The following is a 15,976-nucleotide window of genomic DNA, read 5'->3' on the forward strand; positions in this document are numbered from 1 at the left end:
TTGTTTGGTTAAAGGTATTTATGTGAAACAGTGTGCATCTTAGGATTCAAGACACATTTTAGGAATTCTTCTAACAGTAAAGTGAAATCAAATCAAGATTTAAAGAATCAAATTAAAATTGACATCCAATATCTACATGGGATCTACATACACCTATTTTTAACTTGTTTGTAGGCTACCAATCAATTGTAATCATAAATATGATATCAGTGAAATGTTAAATGTGTGTGTTTACCTTTTTTTTCCAGCTTGGTTGTCCTTGTAATTTTTTTTAGCTGTATGCCTATTTCAGTTTATTTTGTGTGTAAGTAAATTGAGAGTGGTAAAAATGGAGTCAAATCCCTTGTATGTGTTCACATACTTGGCCAATAAAGCTGCCCCTGACTCGCCCCTGTCTTCCTATTATTTAGCAACTTTGACTTCTAATGTCATTCTCAAAGTCCCTGAACTCCTGGTTTCAAATCTTGTGTACAGCTGTACATCTCTATAATCTCACCCATTGATGACTGAACTATTTATCTATTAATGTCTCTTTATTTCAAGTTTAACACTCCAAAACCAACTCAGCATATCTGCTTCATCATCTACATGGGTGTGGTCCGATCAGATTTGATGACAGCGGTGTGGAACACAAGCAAAAGTTTCAGATATGCTAAATCCTGAACGGTCCTCAGAAGTACGTACTACACCTGTTACTTGTTGAAGGAGACATGTTTGCTAGATTTCTTAATATTTAGAGGCTTCAAGAGAGAATAAATACCCTGAAGGTCATGCATCTGTCTGTTATAGAATGTCAAAGGTCCATGTACAAAATTAAAGACATGGTGAAAGCACAGTAACACATGTAGTCTACTTGTTCTTATTTTAAGTTGCAGCTTTTGATTTATATTTTTTATTACAGTTCAGGGACATATTGGTTATGCACAGTCAGATGCTCAAGTTTTTGTTACCATACTGCAGTTTTAATCTCCTTTAGATTATATGCACAAATTCAAATGATAAGCACCATACAGCAGGTGGTCAGCACAGTTAGTTGGACTATGTTTATTAAGTAATAAAAGGGTTTTAGAGATGCTGCAAACCTAAATAAGATCCACCTGGCCCTCCCTTTAGTGTCGACCTGCTGGCACCCAGCAACAGAGACGGAGTGAGAGCTCTTACCTTTAGTTCCTCTCCTGCACGCGCGCACGTACACAGCGGGGCGGGGCTTCAGCAGCCTGCGTGCGCTCACCATAATTACCTATAGCTGTAAAAATCCTCTCTTAATTACCCCGAGGACGCTGCCTTAAACACAATTAAGTGTTTCCAGCATTTGGTTCAATGAATAATAGATTGGCCGACTATTAACAAATCCAACCCCCTCTCATTAATACATTTATTTATTTATTAAACCAATGTATGAAGCTTAAAAATATTAATAATGACTCATTGTCCATAAAGTTATTTTAGTAATTTTATCTCTCAATACTCAGGTTGTTAGATGTTAGCTATTTGTTGTGGATTTTTCTCTTAAATCCTTTAAGATTAAACAAATTAATATATAACCTATTAAATAAACACAGATTTTTAGCCTTAAGGCAATTATAATATTATGATTCAGTCTATTAAAGGGCTCAGGGACACAGAGCACAGCTGGATACATCATCATTTGTAGGTTATTATAATAAAAAGCTGTGGGATAACTAATGTCTTGTGTCATGATCAGCAAAGCTCTTATCTGAATTATCACTGACTCAACATCTCAGTGTGAAACTGTACCAATAGTGAATCAATGGGTCCAACAGTGACATGATTTTCAGGTCTGTGGTCAACACTTTATTATTTGAGAAGAAAACAGCAAATTAAAACAAATGCATTTGCCACTTTTATTTCACCATTTTGAGGAAAACATGGCTGTACACAACAATACTGGGTTATTCAGATACAGTTGAACAGATATGAGGGAGGCATACAGTTGACATGTTCAGGGTGGATGGAGGAGGGGTGGTGGTGGTGGGGGGGTTGACAGATCTCACTTGGCTTTGCATCTAATTTGGGCAGAGCTCGGCAGTCTGAGCCCTTTGCCTCACAGTCACACAAACCTGGGACTTGTGCTGCAGCCAATCATCTACCCGGGAAAACATTCAAAGCCTGCGCAGGCACATAAAAATCGATTTCTTGCACAGAAATCTTGATTCCTTGGCGTTTGCCAGAAAAAAAAAAAAGACCATCTTGGTGGAATCAAATCAGTGAGCGAGGATAAAATACTGAAATGATCATAAAAAGGAAAATGCAATTCAAGTAGATGTGACATAAATCAACTGTGAAAGATAATTTGCTATTTTCCTAGGAAAGCTTGGATATGTACAGAAGTGGGCTGTAGTGATTTCTGTAGTGGCACACCTGACGGAGAATCATCGGGTCGGTTGGAGTGAGTGAGGCAATGCTTGCTGGCAAATGAGGTTGGCACTTCTAACAGCAAGGTTAAATAGTATATGCTCCCTAACATATACAGCCTACAGCGATTTTAAGTTTCTGGAGTGATGGCTTTATTTCATAAATAAAACGTTGCTACAATAATTATTCTCAGTAATCATAAAAATGCATCAAATTCATAAGGCAGTGAAAGCAAACGGTTTGCTTGCTGCACACACACAGGGATTCGGCGTGCAGGCGGATCAAGAACCTTTTTTAAAATCGTACAGTTTTCAGTATAATCTTGCCGTTTGTTTGATAATGCAACGTTGCTTCCTTCTCATGCAAGATGCATTTATTTATTTTGCAGGTGATGGTTGCGACTAGCGGCGAGCTGCAGCATTTGGAGAGTAGGAGCCTATCTAGTCTTCTGAGAGTCCCCGGAGTAATATGTGGAGTTCTGGATGTTGGATTCTGGGAGGTTGAACAGAAAACAGCCCTCAGTGTTACTCCTGGAGGAACAGAGGAAACAGCAGTTAGTACATCCTGTGTATCTGATCACATATGAGCATTCAGTGCCACAGTGAGCTCTGCTGAAGACTGAAAATCAGCCTGATGAAAGGTTGTGGCAGTTTTAACACCATAAAAAGATGCACCGAGGGAATACAGAGATACAAAAATGAACACACAACATAGATACACACAGGTTTCACAGGCTCTAAACACGCCCCCTGTGGCATCCCTGGAAATGAATGCCAACTATTTTGAATCTGACCACAAGTTATGAGTCAGTAAAGGCCAATATCACCACTGGCAAACACAGTATCTGCTACGATGTGGTTTGAATTTCAATGTTAGTCAATTTATTAAAACATGTTTCACACCTGTTCTCCAGTACATCATGTTTTATTCACCACATCTGCTCTCTTGCAAAACAGAGAGAGATTTGGAGACACTGCTGTGGATTTCTAAATATGGCAGTATAAAGGGACGGCTCAACTCTAAGTAAAAAAGTCATTTCTACTTTCTTACTTGTAGTGCTGTTTATCTAGATTGTTTTGGTGTGAGTTGCTGAGTGTTTGCGATATCAGCCGTAGAGATGTCTGCCTCCTCTCCAATATAATGGAACTAGATGACACTCGGCTTGTGGTGCTCAAAGCACAAAAAAATACATTTGAAAAACTCAACAGCAATGTCTCTTTCCAGAAATCATGACCCAGATACTCAAGATAATCCGAAGACCTTGTTTAAACAGTGTCATTAACCAGAAGGAAGCGTGCATCTAACCATGGACGAGAGGCTCATGCTCATGAAAGCTTGAGATGTAAACATTAATGGCGTCCTTCTTGGCTGAGCTGTAATGTTAACTAGCGTAGTGAGGCAAGGTGAGCTAGGAGTAGCTGCATGCTTCCATCTGTGTGTAGTGTGAAGGAAAAAAAATGTTTCTACATGAAACTGCTCACAACAAGGTGTGTGGATTATCTTGAGTAACCAGGTCATGATTTCTGGAAAGAGACATTGCTGTTGAGTTTTTATAAATGTATTTTTTTTGTGGAGCTTTGAGCAGCGTGTCATCTAGACATCTCTACAGCTGATATCTCCAACTCTCAGCAACTCACACCAAAACAATCTAGACTGATAAATAGTACTACAGGTATGAGGGAGTGACAGATAAAATGTTAATTGAGAAAAGGGGTTAGAATAAACTGAATAATGTGGCTGAAATAATACATTTATTGCCTTGTATTGAAAAACTGATATGTAACCTTTTTACCCATTAATGGGTTAAGATGAAAGACAGTATTTAGATAGAATGACTGTGATATTCTGTATTCATGGTTTTATATATTGTAAGCTTAAAGTAACAGTATTTTGTAGAAAGTATTTTTAAGACAGGAATGTTTGGAATGTTTTTCTGTATAGATGTTATCTATGGTGATTTATTATTAACATGACAGTATATACAGTGTACTGTTAGACAGCCTGATGATGGTAATATGGCTGAAAATGAATACAGTATGAATAAAGCCTGCTGTGCTGGAGACGTGTTTCAGTTTTGGAGGACTTGAGTACTGATCTGCACCTCCTTGTCTGTGTGTTCTCTCAAGAAGACACTGTTTAATTTCATTTTACTGTTGACAATGCTGCTCCAAGCCTTTCTGACACTGTTTAGCCCAAACACTGTGTGTATCTACAGTGGAAAGAGACAAGCGTCCAAAAGACCAGAGAGAAAACGTTTAGTATCATGTTAATAATGCTACTCAGAAACACAGCAGTTCTGACACACAGATATTAGACAGCATATACACACACACACACACACACACACACACACACACACACACAGGACTTAGGGCAAGGCCGCGGAAACAAAGCCAAGCATTCCCATCTGGTGAGTCACGCAAGTACACACATGCACGCTCGTCATCCCAAACCCTGCGCCTTGGGATCATCTCAGTTAAAAATAGGGAACTAACAAAGCTTCAGAGCCGAAAGGTGAAAAGAATGAACCGGACAATTCCAGTTTCCAGATTCCAAATGTTTGAGAGGAAAAGGTGGCGAGGTTTTAACGATAGGCTGCGGTGTGATGGAATGAGGTTCCCCTCACGCGGCTCCACACCTGAAATAAGCCGCACGACACTGCCGGCGGACAAGTTGGAACACAAATGGTTGTATTTGTGAAGTTTGCACAAACGCTGACCTATTTATTCCCCCCACGCAGAAAGGAAGAGAGGAGCAGTATGTCACACACTGTGTCCTGGAGACACGGTTTTAACATGTCAGGGATTCACCTAATGCATGAACATTTCTCCCTGTAAAGACTGCACAGTCAGGCTGCTGTGCAGAGCAACACTGTTTGCTTTTTGGTGCATTCAGTCAACAACGATACGAATACAAACAAACAGCATAAATTAAGGTTTTTCTGCAAATATACTTCATTTTTAATTGCAATATTAATATAACTGCTTGTTTCAGGAGCTGTCCAGTTAGAGTATATGGTTTTTCCTGTAAGAACAGAGTTGAAAATAGACTACAGCACGTCTGTGTTCGCTCAAGATCAGATTTCAGTCGATACGGGTTCGTATGCAGACACAGGCTGGGCGCTCTGAGAAGCTGAAACTGGTTCAGCCGGTATTTAATCTCTCATCCCTGCTGGTGCCCTTTGTGAGACTACACAATGTAGACAAAACAATGTATACTCAAGGTTTTTACTGAATATTGCACGACATGCAGGCTCAACTGTTTGAACATGACTTGTTTTTCTGTACGTTAGTAAATAAAGAAATTAAGTTCATCTCCAGTTTTGCACATTTTCTAATTTAGGGTGCAGTTTTATTATTTTATGGAACAGAGAAAGGTTTGTGTTACATGTTCACACACTGGCTCTCTCTAATAAAAAGGGAGTTATGCTTCTTTCCAGCAGGGGGGAGTGTTGCAGTCCAATTACAAGATGTTGCATGAGACTGCCAGGAGCATTACTGTAAAGGTTTTTAAGCCTTGTCATTACGAGCTGAGACTATAATATCCGGTCTGTGTGCACACACACGCATCAGCCGACCTTTTCCCTGCAGGGGGAGTGGAGCTGGAATGACAACAGTATGATGCATTAGCTGTAAGTGCTACAGAAGCAGGGCTGTCTGTACCAGTGAGAGGAAGTGCTGATGGGAAAAGCAGCATGCCCAAGAATGGAGACCAGCTTGACAAAGCCCAGTCCGACCGAATCAAAACCAAAACCAGACCAGACTAACACGGACAGATCCGGGACCAGGACTGGGACCTTGTTGTCTTACCTGGGTCAGTCCTCCCCCTCCTCTGGCGTGATCTCTGTCTCTTTATGTACCACTACTTTGGTCACTGACATGTCAGGATGCTGTTCTTTAGCCTCCTTTATGGCCTGAGCCAGAGCCTATATACGGGGTGCAGTGCCAGGAGGGATCACCAGGGGGAGACAGAAAATGGGGAAGGCGGGGAGGGAGCGGGGATGTTTGATTGTGAGTCAATATGCCAACAGGGAAGCCACTCTTAGTTACATTTGTCATACTTTCAGTATTTGTTAATGTCACATCACGAGTTAATGTTTTTCATTTAAAATGTCACATGATGAGCCACTCTGTATCATGGGGCTGTGCTATGCTCGCAAAGTACAAGATAAGGTCCTGAGGGGCCACTAGCATTTTACTTTGTCATGGTCAAATCCATTTACTGACTTAATGGAGAACAAATGAGAAACAGTTTGAAAACGGAAACTCTTAAGATACCTGATCGTGGTCGATGTCTGTATCTCCTGTGATGACGATCCTCTTCTCGATTCTCGTCTCTGATATTCCTCCTTTCACCGTCTGAGAGCAGAGAGAAGACTTTAAGATCATATGGCAACATCTCAAAGCTTTATTAAACACATAATGAAGCTATATGCTTCAGTCAACATCCTTAAATGGGGCCAAGGATGTCAGGAAGGTTGCGTAAAGCTTGAATAAACATGAGAATAAAACTCTGGTGTACTGTGCAAGCAGTTTTCCAGCCTCATTAATTCAGAAAAATGTTGACTGACAGAAAATTAATCTGCAGCCTTTTAGCTTATGTAATTTTTTAATGCAAAAAACACCAATATTCACTGTTTCCAGCTCCTTCAATGTAAGCATTTTCTATACATCAAACATCCTAAACAGCGAAACCCTGGATTCATTTTTTACCTCTCTTAGCTGTAAGCTTTAATCAAACTGAAGCTGCTTTATGCATCACTTCTGGTTACTGCACAAGGTAGTGACAAAAGTAAAAAATATATATAAGTGTACGTAAATAACAAAACTCTGTGTTTCCATTTACCCCGTGCAGGAGTGTGTAATGAGGCATGTCTCTGTGCTACAAAGATAGATTCACTTCCTTTCCCCACTCTTCACCTATTATTCATGCTTCATATTCCGCAGTGGAGAAAGGTTAACACACACATGCACAGGCTGAGGTGTCAAGTGTTCAGAGACCCAGAGGGACAACAGATGAACCCTGACCTTTGTGATGTGTGTGGTCGTCGTGGTGCTGGTGGTTTCCGAGGTGATGGTCTGAGCACTCAGCAACACCCCGGGGTCGACGTCACCATTGGTGTCGACCTGTTGACGAGCAAAAGACTCCATTTTGAAACTGCATTTTATATTTGTGCTCTAGATGAAGTAAAACTGCCCATTACAACAGATTTATTGAGTTCCTATCAAATATAGTTCATCACTAACTGGTGGTTGAGCTGCATTAATTGATTTTTTTGGCCACTTGTACACAGAATTAATCCTCCACCCACCGTGACGCCAAACTGTGTTGGAGGTTGTGTTGGATATTTATATTAACACATCAGGCAGACATAGTGCTCCATCAACATTAATTTAGAGTTTTTTTTCTGGAGACCTGAAGAATGTACGTCCAATATTCACTCATTTTTAGCGATGTCGTCCAACTCCTGAGGAAAATATCTGTCGCTTTAGCTGCTAAAAGCTCCACATTGTTCACCAGTTAGTCTTTCTCTGCCATTTGCTGCTGAACAGGTCAATATCTATACAACATTATATAGAATCTGCTGAAGATGAAATGAAGACAGTAAAAGTTACTGGTAACTAACTGGTGAACACAGATTTTTTTTGAAGAAAAACTGCACACTGTCTAACTTACAAAAATAATTATTCTAATGCTGCCATGTTTTGGTAACTAGACCGTCATCAGGCAAACGTTTTCTACAAGTTGTATTCTGTTCTGTTTGGAAATAGATGTGCAAAGTACTCCTTTGTTCTAAACACAGATTTTTTTAAAAAAAATATAGGGGCTCAATGCAAAATTCAGAGCATATGAGTTGTCTGCACACAGTTCTCAACATGGAGGTTGGCTGAGCTGGCAGCAAGCTGCTAATGGTGCTAACTCTGTTAACAGTACTAAACTGTTCACAGCGCTAACGGTAATAACTAAGGAGGAACTGGAGGTTGGGCACTAAGATTCTGCAACGACGGTGTCCAGATATTAGTGGGTAATGTCCAACGAGCCCAGTGCAAAGAAGCAGCGACGAGGTAGTCAGTAGAATACAAACATCCACGAACATGCACGCTTGCCTGGATAAGCTCACCACAGTGAAGACACGAGAAGCACTGATCTCTACTCTTGACGAAGTAAAGTATTATTCAAATTAGTTATGATACAGTGTATGTAAGCAGCTCAAAAATATTATTTAAATCCTTGTTTTTGTTACTTTTCTTTCTTTTTTTTTAGTATTTCTAGTTTGTAAATTGTATTATTTTCTTTCTTTTACATATTTTTGAAATATTTATGTCCATCTGTGGCAAGCATATACAGCTGACCTTAATTTCAGTGTTACATTGGGTCCTTTTACAGGACCTCAGTGGTTTGTATTGCATCCCTCCTGTGCATTTTATATTCTAGTTTTTTTTCCCCCACTTTTATTTTTTATATGCACAAATAAATAACTTTTCATCCAGGAGGTTAATAGAGAGCAAAACAGAAGTAAAAGGAGAGAGTGAATATTGAACTTACTTTCATCAAGTGGACACAAACATGACTACATGAATACCTAAAATGCTATTTATCTGCTGTATATGTATACATAACTATTACTCTCTTACAGGGCAGATTTTTTTTCTCCCCAGTAAATTACAGACTCATCACACTCCTCTCTCCCATCTTTCAAAATGGTGCAGGATTTAAAATGGAGTTAATATCAATATCTGTACCTCTGCAGACTCATAGGTGATAGTTTTTGTCTCTGTGTGGACTACAGGCATCTCTTTGGTTCCCACCTCGACAACATCAAGACTCTAAAGGACAAAAATAAAAAACAGGCACACATAAATACACAGAGGGAGAACAGCAGCACCAAACCATCTGTGCTCTAATTTAATTAGCTGTCGTGTCTGAAACAAATTGCTGTAGGTGTTCACTGTTAAATGTACGTCTTTGTTCTTAAAATAGCTCCACCCTGTTGTACATAAAATTAAATAGACCCAAATAAATGCTGCATGCTAATAAACTAAGCCAGAGGCTGTTATTGAAGGGCTTAAATCTCTAAATGAGCATGCAGTCATGCATTAAAGTCCCTGATCCCGTGAAGGAGTGGATACTGGAGAATGCAAATCACAAGGTTTTGATCAAGTGTGTGCACCACGTCATATTAAAAGGTCCCCTGATCTGCTCAGAGACAAACTGTGAAGTTAGACGCGTATCCATGCTTCTGGTGGAGTTTTGCCCTTGATTAATAGTGGCAGATTGTGTTGGTAGGAGGGGAGGGTGGAGGTGAGGTTACAGGGCCGAGGCTGAGGCCATCTGAGGTGACGCAGGGTTACCTCCGACTGAGACGTGGCTGGAAGTGGACAGGTGAGCGGGTTGGCTACGATAAGCGGTTCAGTCAGAGTCACTTCATGTGGGCTGGACGTCTGGTCTTGTTCCTTTGCTTTTTCTTCTTTCAGTGTGTCAGCGCAGTCTGTTTCTTCTTCCTTTACTTCTTCTGATGTGACAAAATCTTCTCTCACCTCTGAAGACTTTTCATCATCACAGTCGTCTGCCACTTTCAACTTCAGTTCTTCTTCACTGTGCTCCTCCTCCACTTCTTCTTTCTTTCCATCTGTCTCTTCCTCTTCTGCTCTCTCCATTTCATCTTCCGAGCCATCCATCTGTGCACAGTAGTATTTCTCTTTTTCAGAGGGCAAAGGTTTCAAGATGTCTGGAAAGCTCTTTGGTCTCTCATCCTCCGCTGGTAAACATCCACCCGTGTCTTCATCCACCTCCTCAACACCATTTTCGAACTCTGTGGGAAACTCTTGTTCTTCGAAATACTGCACTTTGTTGGAGAACTGAACTCTCTTGCCATCTACTTCTGTGTGCGTTCTCTCCTCTGTGTCTTTACAATCTGCTAATTCCTCTTCTAAAGCCTTCAGACATCTCTCTACAGCTTCCTCTTCGTTGTGTTCATTCTCTGCTGAAGTCAGCTTCTCTTCCTTTTCACTATCTCTGATGTAGGCAGGAGCGACAGTGAATCGGAAACCATCATTTCTGTGTTTTGACAACGACGTCTCGCCCTCCACACCAACATCCTCTCCCTCCTCATCTATTACTTCCTCATTTCCCCTCTCTGCTGCTAGGGTCACTGCAGACTCCAGCGAGGCGCTACCGCCAGACAGGCTCTCATTTAACCCTAAATTTGTTGCTACTGGCTGTTTTTCTGCGACCAGCTCCACAGATGCACACTGTTGAAGCTGCTCTGAAGGTGGTGCAGTGCCTGGAAAACCAGGTTGTGCTGGTGAACTAATGCCACTAACATCCTCTTGCGCATAATCTAGTTCTCCCTCTGCAGACTCTGCTGACATTGTGAGCTCTGCTGTAGTGTGCACTGGCTCGGCCTGTGCAGCCTCTGCGGTCTGGATATTCACCGTTGGCCCTGTCAACACGGCTGGTGCTGCCTCTGTCACCGTGGCAACCGCTGCCTTCTCCTCCGGCTCAGCTGACGTCTGTGAATGATAATTGTACGATTAGATGATGTTTTTGCTTCACTGTGACAAAAATAAAACCCACTCAGTACAGGGTCGCTTTGCATCACACCTGATGGAGAAAAATGATAAAAATGTGAGTTATACATTTTCATAATTTCACAACAGAATTACATGTAAAAGACAATTAAGGTTTGAGTTACACGAAAACCACTGCATTTAGAAATCTGTGAGGACCAGAGGGGTGTGGTCACCTTTTCAGAGGAGGAAACCCATCCCAGCGTAGACTGATGGGACAGAAGGATGGACGGACACAAGAAGAGAGAGAGGAAAAGAGAGGAAAGTCAAAAGTCACAGTGAACACAAGACAAAGAGCAAAGGGAGAGAGAGGGTGGGAAAATGAAAGATTTGAAAAGTAAATATTGTATGGATTTTATGGGATGCCATTGTGTAGCTTATTAAATCTGCTGAATGCCAAGTTGAACAAATCCTAAAACCTCAAACAAAAATCCGATTTGGGGATTGCTGAATCCACCAGCAGCAAAATTTCCACTAATCTGCTTTTGAAAAACTGTTACTTAAGAACAGTGAAATCTCTTTTCAGGTAGACCCATACAATTTTTTTCCACTTGACTTGTTATGGAGGCAGGAGGGGATTTTGGAGGATGAGGTGGGGAAAGCTGCAGCGGTGGCACTGAGCCAGGGCTATGAAGTCACTGCTTTCAGGGAACTGATAACAGAGCTGAAAGAAAGGGATGGTGCAGCTGAGCAAAACGGCAGAAAACAAACAGGAGGCTGCCAGAGCCCCCATTGCTTTCCTTATCAGCTGTTGGAGCCAGCTGTGAAGGCAAGCCGAGCTCTTTAAGTTGTCAACAAACTCAAAAACAAACCCAAAAGAAGTTGTATCAAAAAGAAGCAGCGGGCTCGATTGCAACAGAAACCGGCGGTTTGGCAAGTGTGAGAGTAAACGCTGGGTGTTAAGGGACCATTAGCCATGCAGAGCGCTTGGTTACATTGTTGTTAGACTGGTTTGGCTGCTGCTAGAGGGAAAGGCAATGGGCTAGGCTTAGGGTGGTGGTGGTGGAGATATGGAGGGTGGCAGCCAAAACCGAGTTGTGGCTTTTAGTTGTCATACAGTACCACTACTAAGGATGTAGTTGAAGATTCAGAAAGTGTAATCTGAGTCAGGCTGGGCTTTGACTGCTCCGTCTGGACTTCTTCGAAGGTGAAGATTTCTGCTTTCTGCTGCACACCGTCAGAACTCTTCATCTCTGTCACCTGCTTTGTCATCACACTGAGGACCTCTGAAGCCTCGGTCTTCACCTCCTCAGATATCCACGATGCCATGGCCTTTTTAGGCGAGTCAGTACCTTTAATCCAAGTCACGTCATCAGTTTTTACCTCCATCTTCGGACTCTGCGTCTTAACTACTGTGGTTCTGGCGTCTATAACAACAGAAGAGTCTTCTTTGATAGATTCTTTCTCTTTAGAGGCAGACAGCATTTCACTCTCCTTAGCTTCGGCCTCTCCGGGGACGACAGGCTCTGTTTTTTCACCTGCAGCACTTATCTCTTTGCCCTCCGTGTCGACTTTATCCTCCGTCTCCTTCAAGATAATGAGCGTTCCTTTCTTGTCTATGATGGCCTGGGTTACTTCCTGTCTGACAGCTCCAGGGCTGACCTTCATGTCTGCCTTCTCTGACACCTCCTCCTGGGAGTCGGGGGTTTTCTCTTCCACCTCCCTCAGGGTCCCGTCCATGAAGACTTCGTCGTCCATAGTGGTTGACAGACTAATCCCGTGTGGCCCCGAGGAGCTGGCCAAATCTGTTACGATACTATCCACCATGTATTTCACCAGATACCCTGCCGCCTGGGGAGACACTTGGCTTATTGGAAATGGATCGTTCAAGTTAATAGACAGAGGGCATCACAAAGCCAAGACGATGAGAATAAGCTCAAGAGACCATATATCCGGAGATGACACATACACAGACTGAGCTCCAGAAATACTTGGACAAAGATGCACTGTTTGAATGTATCTCTGCACAGATATGGTTATTATCTCTAATAGAGCTATGAAATGGCATTTACACACAGGGGGCGTAACGAATAAATGACACAAACACATGAAATACTAGCCTGCGAATAGTCTGCATCAGAACTATTCATACCAGCAGGAATGTGAATACGCAACAGCTGCAACACTTGTTCAATAAAAGGTTTTGGTGCAAATAGATTCAACTGTGATGTTGCAAATTTGTGACAATGTCCAGGATCCTATTCACCCAGAGCAGCGTCTGGAAGTCTGTCTGAGTTAAGTTGTTGTATAGCCACACCTACTGTAAGCTATTATATAGAGCTTTTCCTATTAGTGAAAAACTTAAGTGAATTTAAGTTCCCTTTGGACAACAGTCATGCAGAGTATATGTGTAGGGCTTTTATCAGGAAGGGTAAGAATGCAAGGAGTAAATCTGGTATGGCTGCCTTTTCAAGGCTGAAAGGAATAATTAAGTTTGCATTCTTGGATCAGACTATAGGGCCTTCGCAATGTTGGTGTTCTGCGTAATGTGATTGGTTGATGCCTTTATTCTATGTAAAAACTCAAAAAAAAAATCAATCTTTCCAAAATAAGTAATGTCACTTTTTCACCATGTAATATTCCTTTTCTGTGTGAAAGTACTTAGGACAAAAACAATAGTTTGAAAAAACATATTGACGTGCATATTAATAACACACACAAATAATGCCCCTAGTGTGTAAAGCCCAGTTCAGACTGAATTCACGAGACAAGTTGAAACAGGCAACTACTTGCTGTTCTGCAACGTTCTAAAAACCTGCCTGTGCTTCTGTTCTGATTTCCAGCTTTTCAGGCTTATTTTGTGGCTGAATATAATTTGTAGCTTCTTAAAATATGAATGAGGACGGTGATAGTGAGATACTGGCTACAGTTGCATTTGTAGTAGCGATGAACCAGCGAAAACAGAGACACAATAAGTATCAGATGAACTGTATTCATAATAAATACACCACAATAATATAAATAACCAACAGCAATTACTCGGTCATGTAGAATGTGTGTGTGTGTGTGAGGGGCATAAGCACATACATCGATTAGCAGCAACAACTGCCATGTTCTAAAATGATTTTGTATCGTCACGAATCATTGGTTTGGGCTTAAAGATTGTCTATCAGCACTTGACTGCTCCGGTAAAGTTCCTTTAATGGATTTGTCCATATTATTTTACTCTGTGTGTTTTCTGTAACGTTGTCAGTCATCTGGCCAAATTAATTTCCTCCTCTGGATAATGAAGTTTAATCTAATTTGATTTTGATTGGATTCATATTAAACACTGATTTTTGAAAGCTTAGAATCACATTAAAAACTAATATTGGTAGTTTTCAAGTGCATTTCAAGCTTTAATTAAGATTTAATGAGATGAGAAAAAGGGCAGATAAAGGAAGTAGAGAAACTGAATGTGCAAGGGCCAAATTACCAAAGACTGAGCCAGTGTCCAAATATGTCCGGAGCCAGTTAAAAACAAGAGGGCAAAACAGCACACTCACTAAACTGCATGTTTTTTGTTTTTTTTTTTACATGTGAAAAACAAAGTGGAAGCAGTTTACCTCAGTGACTTTGGGTTCCACCATCTCTTTTGTCTCTTCTGCTGCAGGCTGCTCGTCGTTAGTCTAAAGAGGGAAAAAATAAAAAGATAAAAGGTCACACATATTGAGACTGACACAAGACAGGACATGTCCAGCGTGACTACATGGACATGATCCAGATCCCAAAGCTCTTGCAGTGAATCTGCTTCTTTTCATTTCAGTCAGTGATTAGTCTTCAAAGATTTTAATTAGTGCCGCTCATCTGTCCTGTGTGAGCTCATCAGATTATGACACACAACACAAGTAAAGCAGAAACTCTGATAAAACTGCTCCTAACTCCAGCACGTAATGTCACCGAGCAAAACAATCTTATTACTGAATAATGACTTCATCGTCCATTACCGAGACAAATTAATATGTTAATCAGCTGCTGATGAGTGGTGAGACATAAGGTGAAAGTGGCAAAGAGAGACTCGTTTATTCGCACGCTAACTCAAAATGACTGAGAAATAAATTTCCTCCATAAAGGACGCTTCTTTAATACACACCAGAGGGGTGTGGAACATAAAATGTACTGCACCCAACTCATTCTGATGTCTCTACCCCCATTATAATGATTGAATTTACTGCACTAAGACTCATTACCCAAACACTCTTGAGATTGATAACTTTGTTAATGCAAAAATCTCCTTGGTGATGTCATGCTTCACACACACATGCCGTCATTCAGTCGGCTGAGGGCTGCAGCTTACATCCTGCGGCTCCAGCGGCTCTATCATTGGTGGTTCATCTGCTCTGGGGGAGCGCACAGGGGACGAGGAGAGTCTTTTCTCCCATTCTGTCAGGCCCGGTGCGGGGCCGCCGGTCTCCAGGAAGGAGCGCTTCAGTTCGCTGATGTTGGTCTGGTGCTTGACCATCTCTTCTGGAGGCGTGGTGTCCTACAGTAGCCGGTCAACCATGATACAAGGAGATGAGGCCAGGAGCGGTGAAGAGGGAACGACGGCCATGCTTTATGTACGCAACGGAAGCTTGCATTTCCAATAAATTACCAAAAAAAGTCAGGAAGCATAAAATGCAGCTTTGAAAATGTCTGCAATTAACGAAAGCAGACTTAAATCAACTGCACAATAAGCTTCACTCTTTATGCTCATTGTTGACAGGCCTCTGTGGGAGACTACCTGTGCAACAGCTCGCACAAACAGCAACATAATGGCAAAATGTCCACTCACATGGCAGCTGGAACTGAAAGAGTAGCAGCTTGTACTTAAATGCTGAGTCAGCATTTAGGGCCAGCTTCATTTTAATTAACTGAATGATTGCATGCACAGATTCACAGACTTAACTTGACAGGTTAAGTTGAGCACACCATTCCCAAATCCTGTTAGAAGTTAAAACTTTTACAAATTTAGACTTAAGTTTCATTTGAGTTGCTTTATTTCTCACAAGAGTTTATTTGGATGCTCACAGCAAGAAATCCGTTAGATAAAAATGTAATGACTCAATTTC

The 15,976-nt window shown here is 41.3% G+C and overlaps 1 protein-coding gene across 7 annotated transcripts in view; it reads right to left on the reverse strand.

The window, feature by feature from the left end:
- Positions 1-1,789: 1,789 nt before the first annotated feature.
- Positions 1,790-15,976, reverse strand: part of LOC117272081 (band 4.1-like protein 3) — a 69,419-nt gene continuing 55,232 nt past the window's right edge. For 6 of the 7 annotated variants that reach the window (XM_078173046.1, XM_033650822.2, XM_033650820.2 and 3 more), the window contains 10 exons: positions 15,223-15,408; positions 14,492-14,554; positions 12,009-12,737; positions 11,123-11,155; positions 10,812-10,889; positions 9,120-9,203; positions 7,404-7,502; positions 6,654-6,734; positions 6,186-6,301; positions 1,790-2,906 (listed from right to left, as the gene is read on the reverse strand). In XM_078173046.1, coding sequence (XP_078029172.1) covers positions 6,191-6,301; positions 6,654-6,734; positions 7,404-7,502; positions 9,120-9,203; positions 10,812-10,889; positions 11,123-11,155; positions 12,009-12,737; positions 14,492-14,554; positions 15,223-15,408 — 1,464 coding nt within the window. In that variant the 3' untranslated portion in view covers positions 1,790-2,906; positions 6,186-6,190. The remainder of the gene's footprint in view (positions 2,907-6,185; positions 6,302-6,653; positions 6,735-7,403; positions 7,503-9,119; positions 9,204-10,811; positions 10,890-11,122; positions 11,156-12,008; positions 12,738-14,491; positions 14,555-15,222; positions 15,409-15,976) is intronic. The other variant, XM_078173044.1, reaches the window with a different exon arrangement.

The sequence above is a fragment of the Epinephelus lanceolatus genome, chromosome 12 (genome assembly GCF_041903045.1).
Source record: "Epinephelus lanceolatus isolate andai-2023 chromosome 12, ASM4190304v1, whole genome shotgun sequence".
NCBI lineage: Eukaryota > Metazoa > Chordata > Actinopteri > Perciformes > Serranidae > Epinephelus > Epinephelus lanceolatus.